Raw genomic sequence first — 19,810 nt, 5'->3', positions numbered from 1 at the left:
AGCAAAGTTCTCTCTCGATTCTTAACTAAAGATCAAATCCATAGTTAAGAAGCGGATTCTTATTAAGAATCAGAAGGTGGTACATCCCCTGGTTTAAACTAAAAAACCCGGTTTTTTTACCAACCCTGTCCCACGCACACATCGCCCCCCCCTCCCCAACACAATTTAACCCATTGGATTCCATGTTATACCTGTAGCTTCTACCGCCCCCCCTGGAACTTTCCATCGCCCCAAAGGGGGCATTAACGCCCACGTTGGGAATCACTGATCTACAGGAAGATAAGATGCCGAGGATCTTATTTATTTCACATTATATACACAACCAACACCAGCTTTGGTCAACTATAAAGCTCATTTTGACACAACCCAATCAATTCGATAAGTGCCCCCATCCATTCGTGATTCGGTCAGCTCATTTCTGAGTTTGATACTCGCAAACAGAAAAGATAATCTCGTAGCTTGATGATAAGAGCCTTACACTGAAAGAACGCATGCTCTGAAAACATAGGCTACTTTTCCTACAATGCATTACCTATTAGTTGAATCTTTAATTTTCCATGAAACGGTTTAAAGAATTTCAGAAAGAGAAATGTACGTGCATCTGAAGAAAGATTCTGAGGTGGAAGTGTTAATAGGGCCTCTTTCAGTAGCTCAATACGTTTCTTGTCTAGGTACATCCTTCAGTTAGGCTGGGATTACACTCGGTTACACAAGCTTTTTAACAAGACTTGGAAAAAAAAAAAAATCAATAAGCCTATTGCTTACATTTGCTTGGATGTAACTGATGTGTTGCATTATTGGTTGCATTTTTCAACTTTTATGAAAGAACTTTAATAAAACTTTTACAGGTGGCCTTAGCAAACTTGTGGTAGTGAGCACAAATTACACATTATTGTAGTAGAATTCTATTTTCAGTTTTATGTTTTACTTATCTTAAAAAAATTCACCATGACATAACCACTTGCACAGAAAGGGATAGGCATGCACCACACAATAAAATATAATCCGTAAATTGTTGATTTATATGAAAAACTCCAATTAATATAATTTTTTAAAATTAGTTGTGCTTAGATTTACACAGATATTCGGCTGGGTTGAATATTCGTCCCATCTTTAGTGTATACGGTGCCAATATTATGGAGCTTACACCCCCCCCCCCCTAATGGGACAGAGCCTGGGTCATGTCTGGACTTATGGACTTAAGTGGTGTATATCTATATGGTAGCATGCTTGCCTGGTCTTCAATTGGACCTGAGTTCGAGTGTCAGTGGAGACCAGATGTGTTTTTTTTTCGAGTTCACATCAGCATAATATCCTGAAAAATATCTAATTCCTCAATCTGTTTTCAGAGGAGACACAGTAAGGATCATATGCCATCATTAGCTATAGTTATCACGAGAAATTTGATATGCAACTTACTCGAACTTTTCCGATGACCCTGCCGTATTGCCCTGCGCCACCAGACTGCTTCTTATGTAAGTAGTCAAACTCGCAAGGTGACATCAAACTCTCCCTGAAAGATACTTTTGGCTTCCCTAACGAAACAGAACAGTTGTATTCTCTTTCCATTCTCTATAAAGATTGAAAGAATACATTGAATAAATATATTGACAAAGATGTGACACTGATTACAAATACCTGATACAACTTGATATCATTATTTTGGCCATTAGCACTCACCTGCACATATATTTCGAGATGTAGTTCACCCATTCCGGAAACAATACTCTGGAATATATATGAAATTTGATTTTGTAAAATATCTAAAACAAACACGCACCGTGTGATGCACAGATGGCAATCTTAAATTAAATCATCACTACCTATAATCTACATCAACAACAGGCAATCTTCATACAAAAATTCATACACGTAAAGATTTTCCCGAAAAAAAACGTTTGAAAAAGACTAAAACTAAACAAATCTGGACGATAAAATGAGTATGGGATATGTGTAACATTCTCCAGAGAGTGAACAATTTACTACAAGCTTACATTTTATTAGTGTTTCTTAATATTTTTACTGTTATGGAAACTTACACCTTTTTTATTCTAAGAAATATCTTTTACTTTCATTTTTTTGGCCAGGCAGTGTATTTGCCACAATTATTCACCTGTTATTTCTCATGAAGCCAGTACGGCAGAACCTCTCGATACCGGACACCCATGGGACCAAAACTTTTGTCCACTAACGGGGAGTGTCCGCTATTGGGAGATACAATATATACAGTAGAACATCATTTATACGCGTGACTTTTACATTTATACAACGTTTAGCTTCGGTTGCAATTGGTTCCTATATGTTACTGTGTGTAAAAATGATACACCTTTATGCACAATCATCAATTGTCTAGATAAAGTTTCATTAAACTTCACAACATTTATTACTCTTACTGGTGATAATGCATAATTTCCAAATAAAGTCTAATAAACATGGAAAAATTTATAACCTCTCTTCTCTTCATTAAACCAATTAATTATATTTTTGCATGTAAAATGTGCACTACACATATTTTGCAATAAAAAATTAAAATAAGTGTGAAGAAATGAACGTTCATAATAACATAATCAGTTATGTAGCTTTTTTCACATGTACCAACATGCGCAAACAAAACCAACATTACCATTTTGAATCAGCATCTTGGACCATAATTATTTTCAGTTAATCAAGTAATTAATTGATGTATTATCATATTTGCTAATACAAGCTTTTGATTATACATAGTCACCGTTGAATACGATAAATTTATGAACAAAACCCGAACATAAAAACCCGATTTATGAACAAAAATTCACAAATTAGAGTTTGCCTGATTTTACTGTCCGCTATCGAGAGTGTCCACTAATGGGGGAGTGAAATACATTAAAGCCCTATTCCACAGAACCGCGCATCAGAAAAGTTTCCATTAATGGGAGGTGTCTACCAACAGGGATTCCGTTAAGGGAGCTTCTACTGTAGTGAAGTCTGTGGAAATGAAAGAGCTGGCTCGGAGGAACTCTGAAAAAATGAAAATTCAAAGACTAGTGACTGATACAAATATGAGTAGTCAGGCAAAGAGTTGTAATCCCTTAACGCAGGTGCTTACAATCTTGAAGCCTGTTTACAGGAGACAAGTGATTAAGTAGTTAATTAAATTTCAAGTCGTCAAGTGTTCTAAAATCTGTCCCAATGTAAGTAATGAAGTAGTGAATGCTCATTGGATACTCGAGACTATGCCCACTGGTGCATGCTCATAGTGCACACTTAATCTAAAAAACAGACCAGACTCTATTTTTTACTTATCTACTTAATAACTTACCAACTATACACCTGTGCATACAGGCTTCAATGTTGGCATGCATTTTAAAGTACTTGACAACTTAAAATTCAGTTAACTAACATCCATCATCGCAGAACTTTACGAGAATACTTAAAGCTGGAAAGCCCAAATTAAGAGTATGACTGTAATTTGCATTTCATCTTCTAAGAGGTTTTTCTTGAGCAGACCCACAGTGAAAAATCTGCAAAAAGTAGATTGAATGTTTCTTAAAATTCTATATTACTTTTTCCACTGTTTCAAAAAATTAGGACCCAAAAGTTGTTTCAAAAAATTAGAACGCATATGGCTTAAAATGGATTATGACATGAATATTCTCATGCAAATTTAAATAAACTTGATCGAATAAGTGTTGTATGTCTTTTCTAGTTGTACACGTGAATCTAGAATAGTTCAATTGTCACATATAGGACATTTCTGCAAACGCAAAATTATGTCTATGTGTGTACTTGCTTGGACAATAGGGGTCATTCAAGTATTACGTCAGCATCGAGGAGGGGGGAGGGGGTTTCGGATTTGATGACATAAGATGCCAAGGGGGGAGGGGGGTTTGAAGGTTGCTTACATCATCAACCACCCTTTTTGAAGATATGAAATATTCTAAGCTGCTGATGAAATTTTGCTGACGAGGGGGGTCAAAAATGGCTGAAAATTTGCTTACGTAATATTTGAATGGCCCCATATCAGAAAATGCATACCAATATCATACGAATACACATTGTACTGCAGCCATCTTTGACACTGACCATGAATTTTATGCCTCAAAGCATTGAATTTATGAGGATCTGGATAAGACCTCAGCCATGAATTGTAGGGCCCATCAATGGTTGGTTTGCAATTGATCAGACTGTTTTTCAGCTCGACTCTACAATCTCTTGATAAGATCAGCATCAGGAATAGAAATCAGATATCACGAAATCACTAAAGTATCAATAATGTTTGATGGACATTTGCCGAATTCTCGATATGATCTGTGGTTTTCATCTTCAAACAAAGTCTTCAGCTGCTGGAACCAAGAAAGAGACCACTGAATCGGAAGACTTCTCTCAATGGAGGTGTAAATTAGGCTCCCTCCTTTTTGATTGCAGTAGTTGAAGACTTGTATGGAAATTTAATTTATCATCAATATTTTTCCTGCGTGAATTCCTGCAGCATCAACACTGCTTCTTGGTCAAAATCTTGATGACAAATGAAATGATCTTTTCCATAAAAATCTTCAGCTTCTGGAATCAAAAGGCAGAGAGCCGCATAAGATACACCTTCATTGAGAGGAGTCTTCTGATTCATTGGTTTCTATTTTTTGGTTTCGGCAGCTGAATACTTTGTTTGAAGATGGGAAAATGCAGATCGTATTACATTGGTAAATAGATAATTTCGCAGCGATAATAAGAAAACATCATTATTCACCTCTTTATTTTCAACGTCATAGTACATGTGGAAGGTGGGATCTTCCTTGGTGAACCTATTTATAGCTTTCGAAAAGTTGTCAGCATCTTTCTTGGTCTTTGGCTTTATAGACATGGATATAACTGGGTCTGGCACATACATGGATTCCTACCAATAAAATACACAACAAATGACACACGGTAGAAACAGTAAATTATAATGTGAGTACTAAGAGACACACCAATGAACATGAACTAATAGTATCTAATCTAAAACAGTAATAGTATTTCCTTTCACCCAGTATTGTCCAGACATCTGGCCAAACCTGATGCACTGAACTTCAGCACTGACAAGATATCTGCGTCTCATCAAAAGCTTTTTATTTTAGCAATGATGAGCCCAGATATTTTGCAAAGTTGATTTAAGCAATAGAACATTCTATCATATTCTTACACCTTGTACAGGAAAATTAGAGTAAGAAGGCAATGCAACAAAAGGATTTCTACAATAACATTCATAATACAGTGGGGCCAGAGCCGCCTGAACAGTATTCTACAGTATGGGCTTAAGCAACACCCCCCCCCCCAGAATTAATACAGAAATCAAAAATTCTTACATAAAGCCCAAATTGAACTCCCTGAAACACTTGACGCATTTGCCTGTGAAATGATTTACGTCCGGGAGAGGGTTAAAGCAGAACACTATAGAAGTGAAATACAAACTCACAAAGAAATATTTTGCCACTTTAATGGGCGATAACTTTTTTCTTATTCATTTTGTATCATGTAACATCAAATATTTGCTTTGATCTCTTCGATTATGTGCTACAAGCTGTATTATGCCATAATTAGAAAGCACAATTTGATCCTGGCTGTGTTTGAATAGTTGAGGGAAGAAAAAATGAGCAGAAACAATCCTGAAAAAAAAAAATATACCATTGTGAGCCTGAGATTCTTGTCAGTGACAAAAGTATCCCCACTCGCACAATCCAAACCAAAAACTGCACAAATGTCCCCAGCATAAGCTTCTTCAATGTCTTCCATTTCATCCGAGTGCATCCTCACCAGGCGAACAGCTCGAAATTTCTTTCCTGTTCTAGCATTGTAAAGGAGTTCACCCTTTTTAAGGCAGCCTTGATATATTCTCAGATAGGTCATTTGTCCGAATCTTGCAGCCTGGAAGAAAAATAAATGTATTAAACATATATCAAAATTATTATGAAAAGCATTATAAAGGTTTTAATACAGAAAAGTAACACAATAGCCATTATTCACCTCAAGCTTAAATGCCAAACATATAAATGGATTTGAATCGTCTCTCAAAGAGCTCATCAGAATCTTCTGCGTTTCACCGCTGAGGGGGAAAAACAAACAAAATCATCAATTGATAAATTTCAACATTTCGGTATTTGGCAGCTTTATATGGAACATTTAAATTGTTCTAGAAGCCATAAATTTTATCGCCAGAGAGATTAGACAGCGACTCAAAACTTTTTGGTCAACTTCTGTGTGCATGGAAAGGGGAGGGGGAAAAAGGGGGGGAGGGCACAGACAAAAATGAAAATTTACATGTTATCTATATATATATAAAATTCCTTTTCTGTCTGTGTGTTCTCTATACAAATCTTAGATCTAGCATCGCCAAATTTTGTATATGCAACAAACAGGACCCATCTTGAACGATAGGCTATGTTAAAAGTTTGTCAGTGCTGGGCAAAAAAACTGTAAGGCAACAATGGATCCTGGGTCTCAAGAATCATTTTCAGAATGTTTACTTTGGTTACCATGATTCTCAAACAATGCGTTTCCGACATGCATATGCCTTTATAATGGTTTGCCACTTCTTCAATCCTGCCGGTAACTGAAGAAACCCCAGGCAGCACTGGGTATTATAGCTAGTATGAAATAAATGCTTTGATCCCAATAGCCAAGATGGCAGCAGGCACTTTCCTGCAAGCATAAAAAAGTGCATTCCTCACACACGAACATGATAATAATGTGTTGAACATAAAAAAAACAACATTTAACAAGATATTTAAGTGAATTTCTTGAAAAAATAACCCCCCCCCCCCCAATGATCCATGCTTCACAATGTTAAACAGAATGAAACATACTGTGCCGTACTGAACACCTTACACATGGTTGCAGAAAATGGGAAAGTTTACATCAATATGGCAGCATTATATTTATAGAAATATTTCCCTGTAATACAAGTGTCTGCTAAGAGCAGGTTATGCTACAACATAATGCAATGAAATCTTACCCAGTTTCTTTCAGAGCATAATTTTTCACTTCGGAAGGATTTGGAAGATAAGACACGATAGCATCCAACACAGGTTGAACACCTTTATTCTTTAGGGCTGAACCTACGAGCACTGGAGTGAATTTCCTGTCAATGCACGTTCTTCGGATAGCATTCTATATAAACAAAAAATCTCTTCAATGATCTCTGGATAATTTTACTTGCATAATACTAAAGCGCATTTGCGAATTTCTATAAGCTTTGCCAGGTAATTTGATGCTAACATTAGGTAATGAATATATTTCCATCCTCTTAATTCTCTTTTAATCTACTATGCTTCGAGTTTTTAAAATGAAATAAGATTTTACAGTAGCCCTTTGTTAAAATGCACCTCGTTCAGAATGCCTGTTCTGACATTCCAGATACACACATTTAGATACCTCACACTTTTTACTAGAACTAAGGTTGAAAATTAATGAACTATCAGAATTGAGATAGAGTCGAATCCCCAGGCCCGTCATTTGGGGGTAGGTCAGAAGGGGGGTTGCCCCCCCCCCGGCTTTTGAAAATACACTAAAAATTATATATATATATATATGAGTACATATCTTTGCTGCCCCCCCCCCCCCCATCCCTGGAAAAAGTTGAAATGACGGCCCTGCGAATCCTGTTGTAATCCAACCATCCATTTCAAAGAATTTTGACACTATGACGAGTTTGGCATTATGGTCAGAATAGCGTTTCAGAGAAGCTCCATTACATAAATTTACATGTTAATTATGAACTACAGTGTCTCAGTGTCTTATTAGTATTACTCCATAAATAAAATAACCTATTTTATATGCATTCAATTTTAAGCTAAAAAATTCGCACAATTCTAAACATTGTAAAATTATTCAAATATATTCCTTGATATAAAACTTATAAAAACATACATTTACCTTTGAAATAATTTTAGCTCTGAATAAATTTAGCGACACATTTTATAAGTAAAAAAAAAAAAAGTGGCATTGTTTCTTTAGTCTGTATTGGTTTGATGATTACTAGAGCCTGGATTATATGTTTTAGTATTACCTCTTTTCAGCATTAATGCATACAAATACATAAAATCAAAGAATTTTCAGTATAAGTGCATATTTTTGTAGGTTTATTTAAGCTCGCTCATTTTTTTTTTTACAATTTTTCACATAAATACTGTTCATAATATTTGGCGGTACAATGAGGGGCGGGGGCGCTATCGTAGGAAGCCATTGAGCCGCTGCTAAAAAAAAAAAGTGGTAAATTGTAACTTTGTGCTTGAGTAACGAGCGGCTGTTTGAGAACGTCAATTCGAACAGCAACAGAGGAGCATTCTTGGTTGAGGAATGGTGAGGAAAATGGTATGAATTTTGAGATTATGCATTTTGAAGATACTAAGTTCCAATAAAGTATGTTTTGCTATCGCTGAAAAGCTCGGAAATTCATTGCTTGGAGCAACAGCCACCCCTGGAAGCTAACATTATAACAGGGTTTGACTGTATATTCATCGCTTACACTGCACTTTTAGTAGAGGGTGTCATAAAATAACTTTGCCAATATACGAGGCCCTAACAGCCGCAAAAATCAAGGAATGTAAATGAAATTTGTGATATGATGTTTCAAAATATGAGCTCGAGAATGAAGAAGAAAACAAAACCTTATTCCTCTGAGTTACGGCGACAGCACTAAAATTTTGAAAAATTAAAATGATAATATCAACTTTTATGCATTGATAAGTGAAAACCATCTGCATAGTGAAAAACCATGAATGGCATTTGGAAAGGTACTTGTGGTATCATGAGCTCTGGTGCAGGATGTAGTGAAAGAAAGATCTCACCAAGGGGTTGGTGTACTAACTCCTTAGTGGAGAACTTACTGTGGTAGTAATGTGATCTGCATTAGTTCCCACATTTTTTTGTCTGTGTTTAATGCATAGACACGGCCCGGGAGAGCTTTAAGTGCATAAGGAGCCCTGTGATAATGAGATTCGATGCTATGCTGTTCAGCCATGAAGAATATCACTTTTGGCGTGTGACAATGTTTATCTGTTCCAATGCCATTTATGGTTTTTCACTGTGCCAATCACTTTGCAATGCATAAAGGGGAGTGTTGTCATTTGAATTTTTCAAAATTATGCTACCGTAACTGTAACTGCGAGAGCTATGTTTTTGCTCTCTTCCCATTCTCAAGTGAATAACAATATCTCGATTCTAAAATAGCAATATCTCGATTTATACTTGTATTCCTTGAGATTTTCTGCGACCACTAGGCTCATAGTTATTTTATGCTCACTGTGCTTTTCAAGCTACAGTAGACTCCTGATAATTTGGCCATACGATAGGCAGGCCCTTCCAGTAATATACAGCATTTTTAGGCAGGTTTTCTTCATAGAAGAGGAAAACATGTCTGTGAGCAGAAATTTATATTACTTAAATGGACTTTTTCAATTAACTTCCAGTAATACAACACACCCTGGTTTCGTATGTCCAAGATTAACGAAAGTCTACTGTATTTCATTTGTCCCCCCGACATGTGCGATTTGTAATATACATGATGAAGTAATTACCATTATGTCTTCTTCGCTTATTTGCTTTTCTTCAAGAAACATCTCTCCCAGGACATCGTCACAATTGGAAAGATTTTCTGATGGAAGTCAAAAGAATAAAAATTATAGACAAATATCGGATGAAAGACTCACATAATAATTGCACTAGACCAGTAGTAGTAAGCTATAGTGTAGCAAAGGACTCTAGGAGGGGCCCCAAATCCGAGTTGAAAGGGCAAAATACACTTTGTTGACCAAAAAAAAGGTGGTTGGGCACCAAAAATAAAAAAATAAGTCTCACACACGGGCAGATATATTTTTCCAGCTGCATCACTATAAGCTGCAAACCAGTGTGATGATCGAGTGGTCATAGTAACAGACCTGGGTTTGACCCGCCACAGTGGTGGTTGGTTGAAGTTTTCTGTGGTTCTGGTTCCCAGCTTTAAGGTGTGAATACGAGCCAATCTCCCCGTTAAAAATTCTCGCCACAGAGAGCAACAGGTCTACAATGGTACAAACATTCAATCATTACACTTCACTCACTTCTGTAATATGGATGACAGTACTGAAAAAAACCAGACGTAACACTAGATGTGCACTTGGATTGTTAGGTATTACACTCACACTTCCAGCACAACTCACTTGGTAGTAAATTGCCTATGGTGATAGACTAGAGTTGCGCTAAGTTTAAAAGGAAGCAATGATGAGATCTTGCCTCGCCTTGATTTAAAGCCTCTTATTGCAGCATTGACAAACTCCCCCCCCCCCCCCAAGATATTTTGTAAAGTTGTTTCCTTAATGGAACACATTTTCCTTATTTCCCTTAATTTGCACCTACAGCGAATTGGAAGATGGTAGGAGGGGTGCAGTGATATTTTTCAGCAAAAAAAAAAGAAAAGAAACTGGATTTTGTAATTGAGTTTTACAAATGGCAAAATGCCTAGAGCAATGTTTCCAAAAGTGGGCAATATTGCCTCTTGGGGTGGGGGGACACTGAAGTGGGCCTCGGCAGGGGCAGTAAAAGCTACAGCTCTAAGCCAATCCTTGGACTTACGATCCCATGGGCTTGCCAAGTATGTATTTTCCCAAGCTTTTGTTCTGTTGCCCCCCTTCAATTTTTTCCCCTCATAGGCCCCCCTAACACAAGCTACCCCCATGATATCCCAAGCTAACAAAGTATTGTTTACTTTGGGAAAAACAGGCTTAGTGGAGTAGAGAGGGGGATGACATGGGTACATCATTTTTATGAAAAGGGAGTGACAACAAATAAGGTATATCCCTGCATAAGCCGGAATGGTGCCAAACTCGAGGGACGCTAGAGTTTTGAATGTTGGGGTCTGGTCCATTCCCGGCATATGCCAGGAAAAGCAAAGTTCAATAAAAATCACAGCATGCATTCGGCCAATTCGATAGATTTTTTTTTATAATAAAAAGATAGTTAAGAATTTCCAAGAATCTGTAATTTAAGTTTCCCGGCATGCTGGTCTCCCTAGATGTTTCCAGGCACACTGGCTAATGCCAGAGAATATGGTAAGTTTGAAATACTCTCTGGCCTAGAATTTACTTTAATGAGAAAAAAAAAAGCCTAATACCTATGAGCTCCTGGCGCCTGGCTTCCATTTCGCTTTTCATGTCCGGCGGAGGTTCAGCTTCTCTTACTACTTCACTGAAAGGAATCAAAAAGTTATGGTTAGTTGATATTTTTTCTCTTTTTTTTGCCTAAAACCGTAATTAACAGTAATCATAATGAGCAGTTAATAAAAAAAAATATTTTCTGTGCACCTGCGACTCAACGAGGTTCCATTGCACATACCAGGATTATGGTCAAAGCATAGGACTAAAGAATGTGTTTGGTTCACTAATTTAATTTTTGGCTCTGAGTTTGAATCAGCTGGGGCATGATCGTGGATCTAACTCTTACAATCATTGAAAGCTTAATTAATTTCCATGTTTGCTAGGCAGTGCCATCTTAAGAGCATCATGGGCCTACTGGCCAAGTGATTTTTCTGAGGTCCTACTGACAAATTCTCAAAAATTCAACCATTTCTCATTTTTATAAGGCCCCGCTTCTCTTGAGTTGAGGCCCCGGCCATGACCTGGTGGGCCCTTGGGTTAAGATGGCACTGTTGCCAGGTCACCATGGTGGTTTTGAAATAGATATTGGCGCCTGAAACTTTCGAAATGTGCATAACTTTCATATAAACTTTTGCTAATAAAGCACATACCAGACCAATGTATGCCAGATCACTGAAATCATTGGATTTCCAGAAGTTAGTTGGAAAAGAGATAGTATTTTTTCGGCTCAAAATATACTGAGAAATTGTATTTTCTGGATGTTATGCTGAAACTGATACTTGGAAAAAAAAAAGATTCATCTCCGGGAATCAAACCCGGGTCCCTTTGCGTACCGGGCAAGTGCACTAACCAATACTCCAGAGACGCACTTTTCAAATTCCTTATAAGACACATTAGCACCATCTCTTCATACAAAAATGCCAACTGGGGTGAAAACTGCTGTAGTTAAGGGAGGCTGCTATGTCTCCACTCACATGCTACTAATGCGTGTTATAAGGAATTGAAAAGTGTCTCTCTGGTGTATTGGTTAACGCACTTGGCCCGGTATACAAGGGGACCTGGGTTCGATTCCCGGAGTAGACAAATCACTTTTATTTCAAAATATCAGTCTCAGCATAACATCTAGAAAATTCAATTTCTTAGTTGGAAAAGTTCATTTATTCCAGCGGTTCTCAACCGGTGCTCCGTGTGCACTTCCCAGGGGCTCTGTGGCCACTCGAGGATAATAAAATAAGTAAATTTTTGATAAACAAAAAAAAAAAAAGAGGCCTAAAGGCTACCGCCATATGAATAATATACTAAAAAGGGCTCCACTATGAAATATACACTGAAAAGAGCTTAGCGAGCCAGAAAAGGTTGAAAATTGCTGATTTATTCATTTAAATCTTCAAAATTTCTGTGAACACACATGCAGTGACATGTTTTCTTCTTCTATGCTCAAAGAAAAAAATCGCAGGCAACTAGATGGGCTGGATTATTGAGAATTAATTACTAAATTTGAGTCTGACTACAACAAAAAAAGTTTCGGAATTTATATGATGCATCTCTACTGACATGAAAAAAAAGTCACCACGTCCTCGAAAAGTTCAAACAAAATATTATTTCAGACCTTTTCACAATTTTAACAAGCAATCATCACTAAGCCGTGGGGTTCTGACAGAGGCGGTGACATAAGAGAAAACATTGGCAGGGGGAGCTAAAAGTTGCTGGTCGTCCCGTATGTACAGAACTGAATCGCATACACAAGAGATGGGAGGTGCATTGCATTGTTTGTTTAGAAGCTATTGGGGTGAGGGGGGCCTCAGTCCCCTTACAAAATTTATTTCGGGGGCTCAAATGGCCTCAGCTCCTAGGTTCCGAGTCAAACAGTCAGCCAAAAAAGCATCAAAAATTAAATAAACAGATATACTTGCCCACTCTCTCCTTCAAAAAATAAAGCCCTTCTCTTGATAAGATCAACAACACCACAGAATTCGCTCTCAGAACCGATAGGGATCTGAACCAAAGAACAGTTTTGATTTAACTTCGACCTAAAGACGTGAAGCAGAGAATTTTATTTTGTGCAAAATCAATAATTTTCTCAATCAATGTAAGTGAAACAAAATATAAAAATAACGCTCGTAGAAAGCACATATTTATGAGTAAAGGATACTCAACCTCATATGGGAAAGTGCTCTGTATGGATTCGCGCTTCCTCTGTCCAGCTTATTAATGAACGTGATGAAAGGGACATCGTACCGCTTCATCTGCCTGTGCACGGTCATGGTCTGCGACTGTACCCCGCCGACACTGCACACGACGAGTACGGCCCCGTCCAGAACACGCAGAGATCTTTCCACTTCCACGGTGAAATCCACATGACCGGGCGTGTCGATGATGTTGACATTCATCCCTTTCCAGTGAACGTAAGTAGCTGCGGATTTTATCGTGATCCCTCTTTGTCTCTCCAACTCCATGGAATCCATCTTCGCACCAACTCTGTCTTTGCCTTTAACCTGCGAACGAATGACAGAAAATCGATGTAAGAAAAAAATATATCTGATAACAGACTCTCGGATTTCTCGAAAGCCTGTTTAAAGAAAAGTGTTAAAACTACCTCATGCATCTCTTCGATCCGTCCTGTATAAAACAAGAGGCGTTCTGTGAGAGTGGTCTTTCCAGAATCAATATGTGCTGAGATACCAATGTTCCGTAATTTCTCCACCGGGCTGCCAACCTGTTGTAGAAACATGTCACAACCAAACCATCACAATTAACAAAAGTCATATTTAGTTGATAAAAATGTGAAAGAATTTCTAACTACACTGCTGGCCACCCAAATTGCAACACCAAGAAAGATAAGAGATATCGCAACAATATTTATTTTGTAGATAACATGTTGACCAAGCATCAAATGATTAAATTTATAGACTTCTGTGAAGTGTGGTTCCTGCCAAAATCAGTAGCCAGAGTAGCCGCCATTGTTGGAGATCACCGCTGCCACACGCCTCGGCATTGATTCAAAGAGACTTTAGATGTGTTCTTGGGGTACAGCAGACCAAGCAGCTTCCACGCGTTGCCAAAGTTGATCTGGTGTGGCAGCTGGGGATGTAAGCTGGGTCAATCGTTGAGCAACCATGGACCACATGTTTTCTATCGGCGAAAGATCCGGAGAGCGAGCTGGCCAGGGAAGCAATTCAATCTGGCGATTGACGAAGAACCTTTGGACAATGCGTGCCACGTGTGGTCGCGCATTATCCTGTTGAAATATGGCTGTGGGCAAGCCCTGAAGGTAAGGAAGGACAACTGGCTCCAACACCTCTGAGATGTAGCGCTGGCTTTTTAAAGTACCGGCAATGCGTACTAGAGGAGTGCGGGAGTGATATCCAATACCGCCCCACACCATAATATCCGGTGCAGGACCAATGTGGCGGTGCATAACGCAGCTGTTCAGCATCCTCTCTCCACGGTGTCTCCAGACTCGAATCCGACCATCGTGCTGTTGCAGACAGAAGCGTGACTCGTCAGTAAAGACAATTTCATTCCATTGTGCCGTCCACATCCTTCTTTCATCGCACCATTGGCGGCGGAGACGTCTGTGGTTCTGCGTCAAGGGTCGACGAAGCAATGGACGTCTTGCGGACAGACCACTCTGCTGTAAACGGCGTCGAATGGTACGCGCAGACACTGGATGATGCGGTACAGACTGAATGTGCTGTGCTATGGTTCGTGATGTGGCTGAGCGATCCGTCACTGCCATACGCACAATACGCCTGTCATCACGTGAAGTGGTGCAGTGAGGTGGATGCGATCGAACACGTCGGTCCGTCGTACCCTCCTGCATCCAACGATCACATATCCGCATTACAGTTGTTTGGTTTCGTCCAACACGACTACCGATTTCCCTGAAAAATAATCCACAATCTCGGTAGGCCACTATCCTTCCTCTGTCGAACTCGGATACTTGATCAAAAGATGATCGCTGTTTTCTACGAGGCATAATTGATCGTTTTTTTGAAAAAACCACAAGAAAAACACAATTGCCGTACTTCAAATCGTCGAAATCTCCAAGCCTTAAATAGTGCTTTGAAGTGGCACCACAGGCGCGCGTGATGTGCGTCTGCGCTGAAATTCTAATCATTTGCATATCTCACCTCCGCTAATGCATGTTGTAAATTTCATATTATTTGCATGCTTCCTTCAGGGTGTTGCATTTATGGTGGCCAGCAGTGTACAATCAAGCTTCGAATACCCACAAACCCTCATTTATCTGGAACTCTGTACACTGACATCAATGTTAATGGTTTTTGGTGAAAACAGAGTTCAATTGTCCTTAGTGGGTGCAGGCGCAGATCTATAGGGAATATCTACAAGCGAAATGTGAACGTGATAATATATGCATTCAATAAACCAGTTGAAAATTATTTGTATCAATATTTTTGGTTGAATAACAAATTTAAGAAAACTTCGGCTAAAATACTGAAAAAACTGGGGCATTTTTTCACAAAAAATATAAAGAGACACAGAAAAAACTGTAACTGTCCCGGACAATGCGGGGACATATGGCCACCCCATCCACAACAATGTATAAAAAATAATAATCACGCCTCCCAACAGCGAGCTCTAGATCTGCCCCTGATTGGGTGCCAAGTTGCTGCCAAGACCTTGGGTGCAACCCAGAGCATTAACATAAGGAAATAAAAAAGCTTTTCTACCGCTCATTCATTTTTATTTTCCTTTTCTTATTCTTGCTTCTCCATGGCACAGTAATAATCTATGCTACATATTAGAATAATCCAAAGGGTACTCTGGTACTATCAAATTTTAAAAAATCACAAAAATGTAAAACGAAATTCACCGGAAAAATAAATTCTGCAAGGTTTGAAGTTGCAAAGCCTCAGTTCAACAGAAACAGTTCAGATTCGCGAGCCGTTATTATTGCCATCTTAATGCATCCGAACTGCACTTGTGATTAAATCAGAAAGAAATGTATGAGTTTATGACACGGCCGTTATTAATGTTATTTTACTAAGAAGGTTAAAAGAAGCTCTAATATACAAACGAGACTGTAAAGTCTGGCAGCAGCAGGCAAGCACAGAGGAAATAAACAATCGTGGTAAGCAAGGTGCAACATTTGGCAACTTTCTGAAGGGCATCCGAAGCCCACATGCCACCCACACCGTCATAAAATCATAGAATTTTTTCAGTGGTGGAGGCGTCGAAATCATGTTTGCCCATCCTCGTAAAAATCCTGATGAAGGTGGGGGCACTTCAGCAGCACCCTGACTCTCTATTTAAGTCCTAGCTGCAAGCGCAAAGCCTCCTCTTTAGGTTGTTGCCCTCAATAGCAGCTCCACATCCCCAAAAGGAAACCCATGAGGATGGACCCACAAACCTGAGCGACGGCCAAAGAAGCACCCAGCTAAGCCCCAGCATTCCCACAGGTTGCTGTATTTGTAACAAATTATTTACAACGATGGAAAAGATAAATATTTTGTGGCCGCAAACGCGCCCATCAGAAATAGCTTACGAATGCACATTATGATACTCACATTGACAAATCGGCATGGCAGAAGCACCTGGAAAAAATAATTATAACATTCATATAAGCCACAATACTAGCCAAAATAACATAGTTTTCATAATAATCTCGAACATAGGCATAAGTGTTATTGAGAGTGCTCCAAAACAAGCTCATTTGCAAAAAAAAAACACAGAGTGTAATTGTGTAATACAGTCGAACCTCGTTAATGTGAACCTACTTAACATGAAACTAGGATTGTGTGAAAAGAATTCTTGTTCCCCTCATTCTCTATGGCAATATATTGTTGAAAAATATGCTTAGCATGAACCTTTTAAAAAGAGAGTCGCTTAACGTCGAAGGATTTGTCAACCAAAATAATTAAATATGCTACGTAGAAAAAAATCTGGGAATGTGAGGGTTGGATGAATATCGTTAATGCGCTAGACAACGAACACACAACCTTGGTTGTCATTGAAGAGAGCTTTATTGACCTTGAGCTTGTGAGGGGAGTGACGTACACACTCTGAGTATAAGTTTCTTCCAGTATAAGTGTATTTCATGCCTTCTGGGGTTATTGTAAATAAAAAAAAAAAAAATAAGCTCATTGCTGTGTTGTTTTCAAGAGCTATTGTAACGATTTTAAGGTCATAGATGGCAGTGGGGTGTACCCTTTGTCCGAGAGGAAGAAAAGAAGAGCTGTTCACTCACTTTTTCTTCTTCTTGTTGCGTAGTGCCTGTAATTTTTATTCCTGTGTATATCGTATTTAATTTTGTCTTTCTCGTTATTAAAAAAAATTGTTTGTTTTCCATCATTAAATGATCAGTCATACCTGACAAGAACTCAAGGCTCTGTCCCTTCCAAAATATTAGCACGGGTAAAGGGCTTATATCCCGGAAGGTACAGAGCCCAGGTTTTGTCTGACAGGACATTTAATTTAATGTTCTACTATCTGTCATTAAATATTCTGTTTTTGGGATTAAATATTATAGTGATGGACCCACATCGAGAAGAACCCGGGCTCAAACCCGGCATGGACAAAATAACAAAAATTTTCAAAGTATGGCCACCAGTTAGAAATTTTGGAAGGAAAAAAAACCATGTCAAGTTGGTATTTACTTCGCTCAAGAAATCATATTCAAACACTTAATATCAAAAATAGGTTACTACTCTCGATAGCCATTGTGGTGGTCAAGTTGGTCCATAGTGACAGACTCGAGGTCCCATGTTTGAAACCACCCCCCCCCCCATAGTGGTGGTTGGCTGGAGTTATCTGCGGTTCTCAACTTTCAGGCACCACAGAGAGCAACAGGCCTACAATGGTACAAATATTCAATCATTTTTGACACTTCACTTTTGACATAGGTGGCAGCACTGAAAATCAGACACATCACTATAATACACTCAGACTGTTAGCTACACACACAACTCACTCAATGTTAAATTAGCCCATGGCAAGTTTCCTGACACACAGGGATTAGAGCACTAACCTCTCGATGAGTATAAAAAACAAGCCTGCCGCTCGGAATCGGCAATAAATTGTAGGTCCCGGTCTAATTAGCCCTTGTGTGCAGAAAAGGACTGTGGTTCGACAAAAATTATCAATGACCCATGGCAACAGACCGGAGTTGTGCTCGGTTTAAAAGAAAGAAAGCCGGTCTCAATTGGCGCAGATGTTTAAACTTTACAACATACTTTAACTAAGACTCCACATACTGTTCATCGATGGCACAGTCATTAGCATAATGGGCAGGGGCGTAGCCAGAAATTTCGTTCGGGGGGGGGGACCACTTTCATTTTGGGGGGGGGGACCAAAGTGACAGAACAATGGATTTGGCCATCTTTTTCCCTTTTTTCGGTCATTTTCTCACATTTCGGGGGGGGGGGGGGGGACCAGACCCCCAAGTCCCCCCCCCCTCGCTACGCCCTTGATAATGGGGTATAACACTGTGGATCTCGAGTTCGAATCCACACTTTGTCACCTGCAAACTTTTCTTTTCCTGTCCTTTGATCTTCGGTTTTGTGACGGTGCATGATATATTTTTCTCTGTGATTTTTTTTAAACCATTACACAAGTGAAATGAAGTTCATTCTGAAATACTGGCATAACCGAGTTTAAGCTCACTTATTCTCTAGGCTGATATTAACTGTCCCAACAACCCCGGAGGGTTGTAAGGTCATGATGTGCTTACTGCGTGGGGTGGCTGATTAACAAGCGAAGCGACAGCATGAGCCGTCATGACAAATTAAAGGATGGATTAATTTATAATTATTGCATTTATATTCGGGGTGATGGATCACGATGCGCTTACTGTGTGTGTATGGGGGGAACAGAACAGCAAGCCGTCATGAAAAAAAAAAAAAAACCACATCACCCATCATTTTTTTTTTTTTTGAGAGCGTTCATTCATAAACATTGTTTATTTCAGTGAAATCGCCAATCAACTTACGCGTTTGGCGATAAGTTACCAATCAAAACACACATTGAACGCTGCAGCAAGACCCTAATAAAACACCTAAGCTCAGGGGGTGCACAACCTTTTCAATCCGCGGATCAGAATCCGGTGTATCTATAGTTGTGTATAGGAGAAACACCTTCCGCGGGCTGAATGAACCTCGCGGGCATTGGTCAGCGGGCCGAAGGTTGGGCACCTCTGTTTTTAAATCATAAATAACTGAGTAATGATAGAGTAATGGCGAATTAGTTACGTACTTGTCGCCGAAACTTGTTACACCTCAAAATACGAATGTACATATTTAGAACCATTTTTTATGTTAAAAAGATCTTTATTTCTTCAGTGGAAAATAATGATTGGTTGATTAGAAAATTAATATGAAACTTGCTTCATTTCACTACCGGCTCATTGTAGATGTTGTTTACATCGTGACCTCCAGCTTGAGATAGAACTTCGAATGAGGGAATTTACGGAAAGTGTAACGATCCTGTCCAGAGAGCAGACTTTTTTCATTCAGTTCAGTTCCTCATGAGCAAAGCTCAAGAACTGAACTGGATAAGTTCAAGTTCTATTCCCCGTGATTAAGGAGACGTCCGAAACAAATAACCTTGAGAAAGCAGACGACAGGTGATGTTTTCGTCCATATTGTTAGTGCTGCCATCTATTCGTGAAGTTGTGGGAGAGACTCTTGCAGTGATTATGAATTTCGAGTAAAAAAAGCAGAATTTTTCATTCAGTTCAGTTCTTCATGAGCAAAGCTCACGAACTGAAC

General features: G+C 39.0%; 1 protein-coding gene across 2 annotated transcripts in view; it reads right to left on the bottom strand.

The window, feature by feature from the left end:
• Positions 1–19,511, bottom strand: part of mEFG1 (mitochondrial translation elongation factor G 1) — a 34,081-nt gene extending 14,570 nt beyond the window's left edge. The window contains exons 1-13 of one of the 2 annotated variants that reach the window (XM_089255664.1): positions 19,427–19,511; positions 16,613–16,639; positions 13,678–13,797; positions 13,239–13,576; positions 12,995–13,111; positions 11,099–11,172; positions 9,528–9,604; positions 6,965–7,119; positions 5,977–6,055; positions 5,638–5,877; positions 4,724–4,870; positions 1,681–1,728; positions 1,420–1,572 (exon numbers count right to left, since the gene is read on the bottom strand). In XM_089255664.1, coding sequence (XP_089111790.1) covers positions 1,420–1,572; positions 1,681–1,728; positions 4,724–4,870; positions 5,638–5,877; positions 5,977–6,055; positions 6,965–7,119; positions 9,528–9,604; positions 11,099–11,172; positions 12,995–13,111; positions 13,239–13,576; positions 13,678–13,686 — 1,437 coding nt within the window. In that variant the 5' untranslated portion in view covers positions 13,687–13,797; positions 16,613–16,639; positions 19,427–19,511. Of the gene's footprint in view, positions 1–1,419; positions 1,573–1,680; positions 1,729–4,723; positions 4,871–5,637; positions 5,878–5,976; positions 6,056–6,964; positions 7,120–9,527; positions 9,605–11,098; positions 11,173–12,994; positions 13,112–13,238; positions 13,577–13,677; positions 13,798–16,612; positions 16,640–19,295 lie in introns of both variants that reach the window. The other variant, XM_089255663.1, reaches the window with a different exon arrangement.
• Between the last annotated feature and the right edge of the window lie 299 nt (positions 19,512–19,810).

The sequence above is a fragment of the Pholcus phalangioides genome, unplaced genomic scaffold (genome assembly GCF_987345545.1).
Source record: "Pholcus phalangioides strain wild (caught in Gottingen) unplaced genomic scaffold, Ppha-v1.0 ptg000044l_1, whole genome shotgun sequence".
Taxonomy (NCBI): Eukaryota; Metazoa; Arthropoda; class Arachnida; order Araneae; family Pholcidae; genus Pholcus; species Pholcus phalangioides.
The sequence above is the reverse complement of the archived record's forward strand: the minus strand, read 5'-3'. Positions and strand labels throughout refer to the sequence as shown.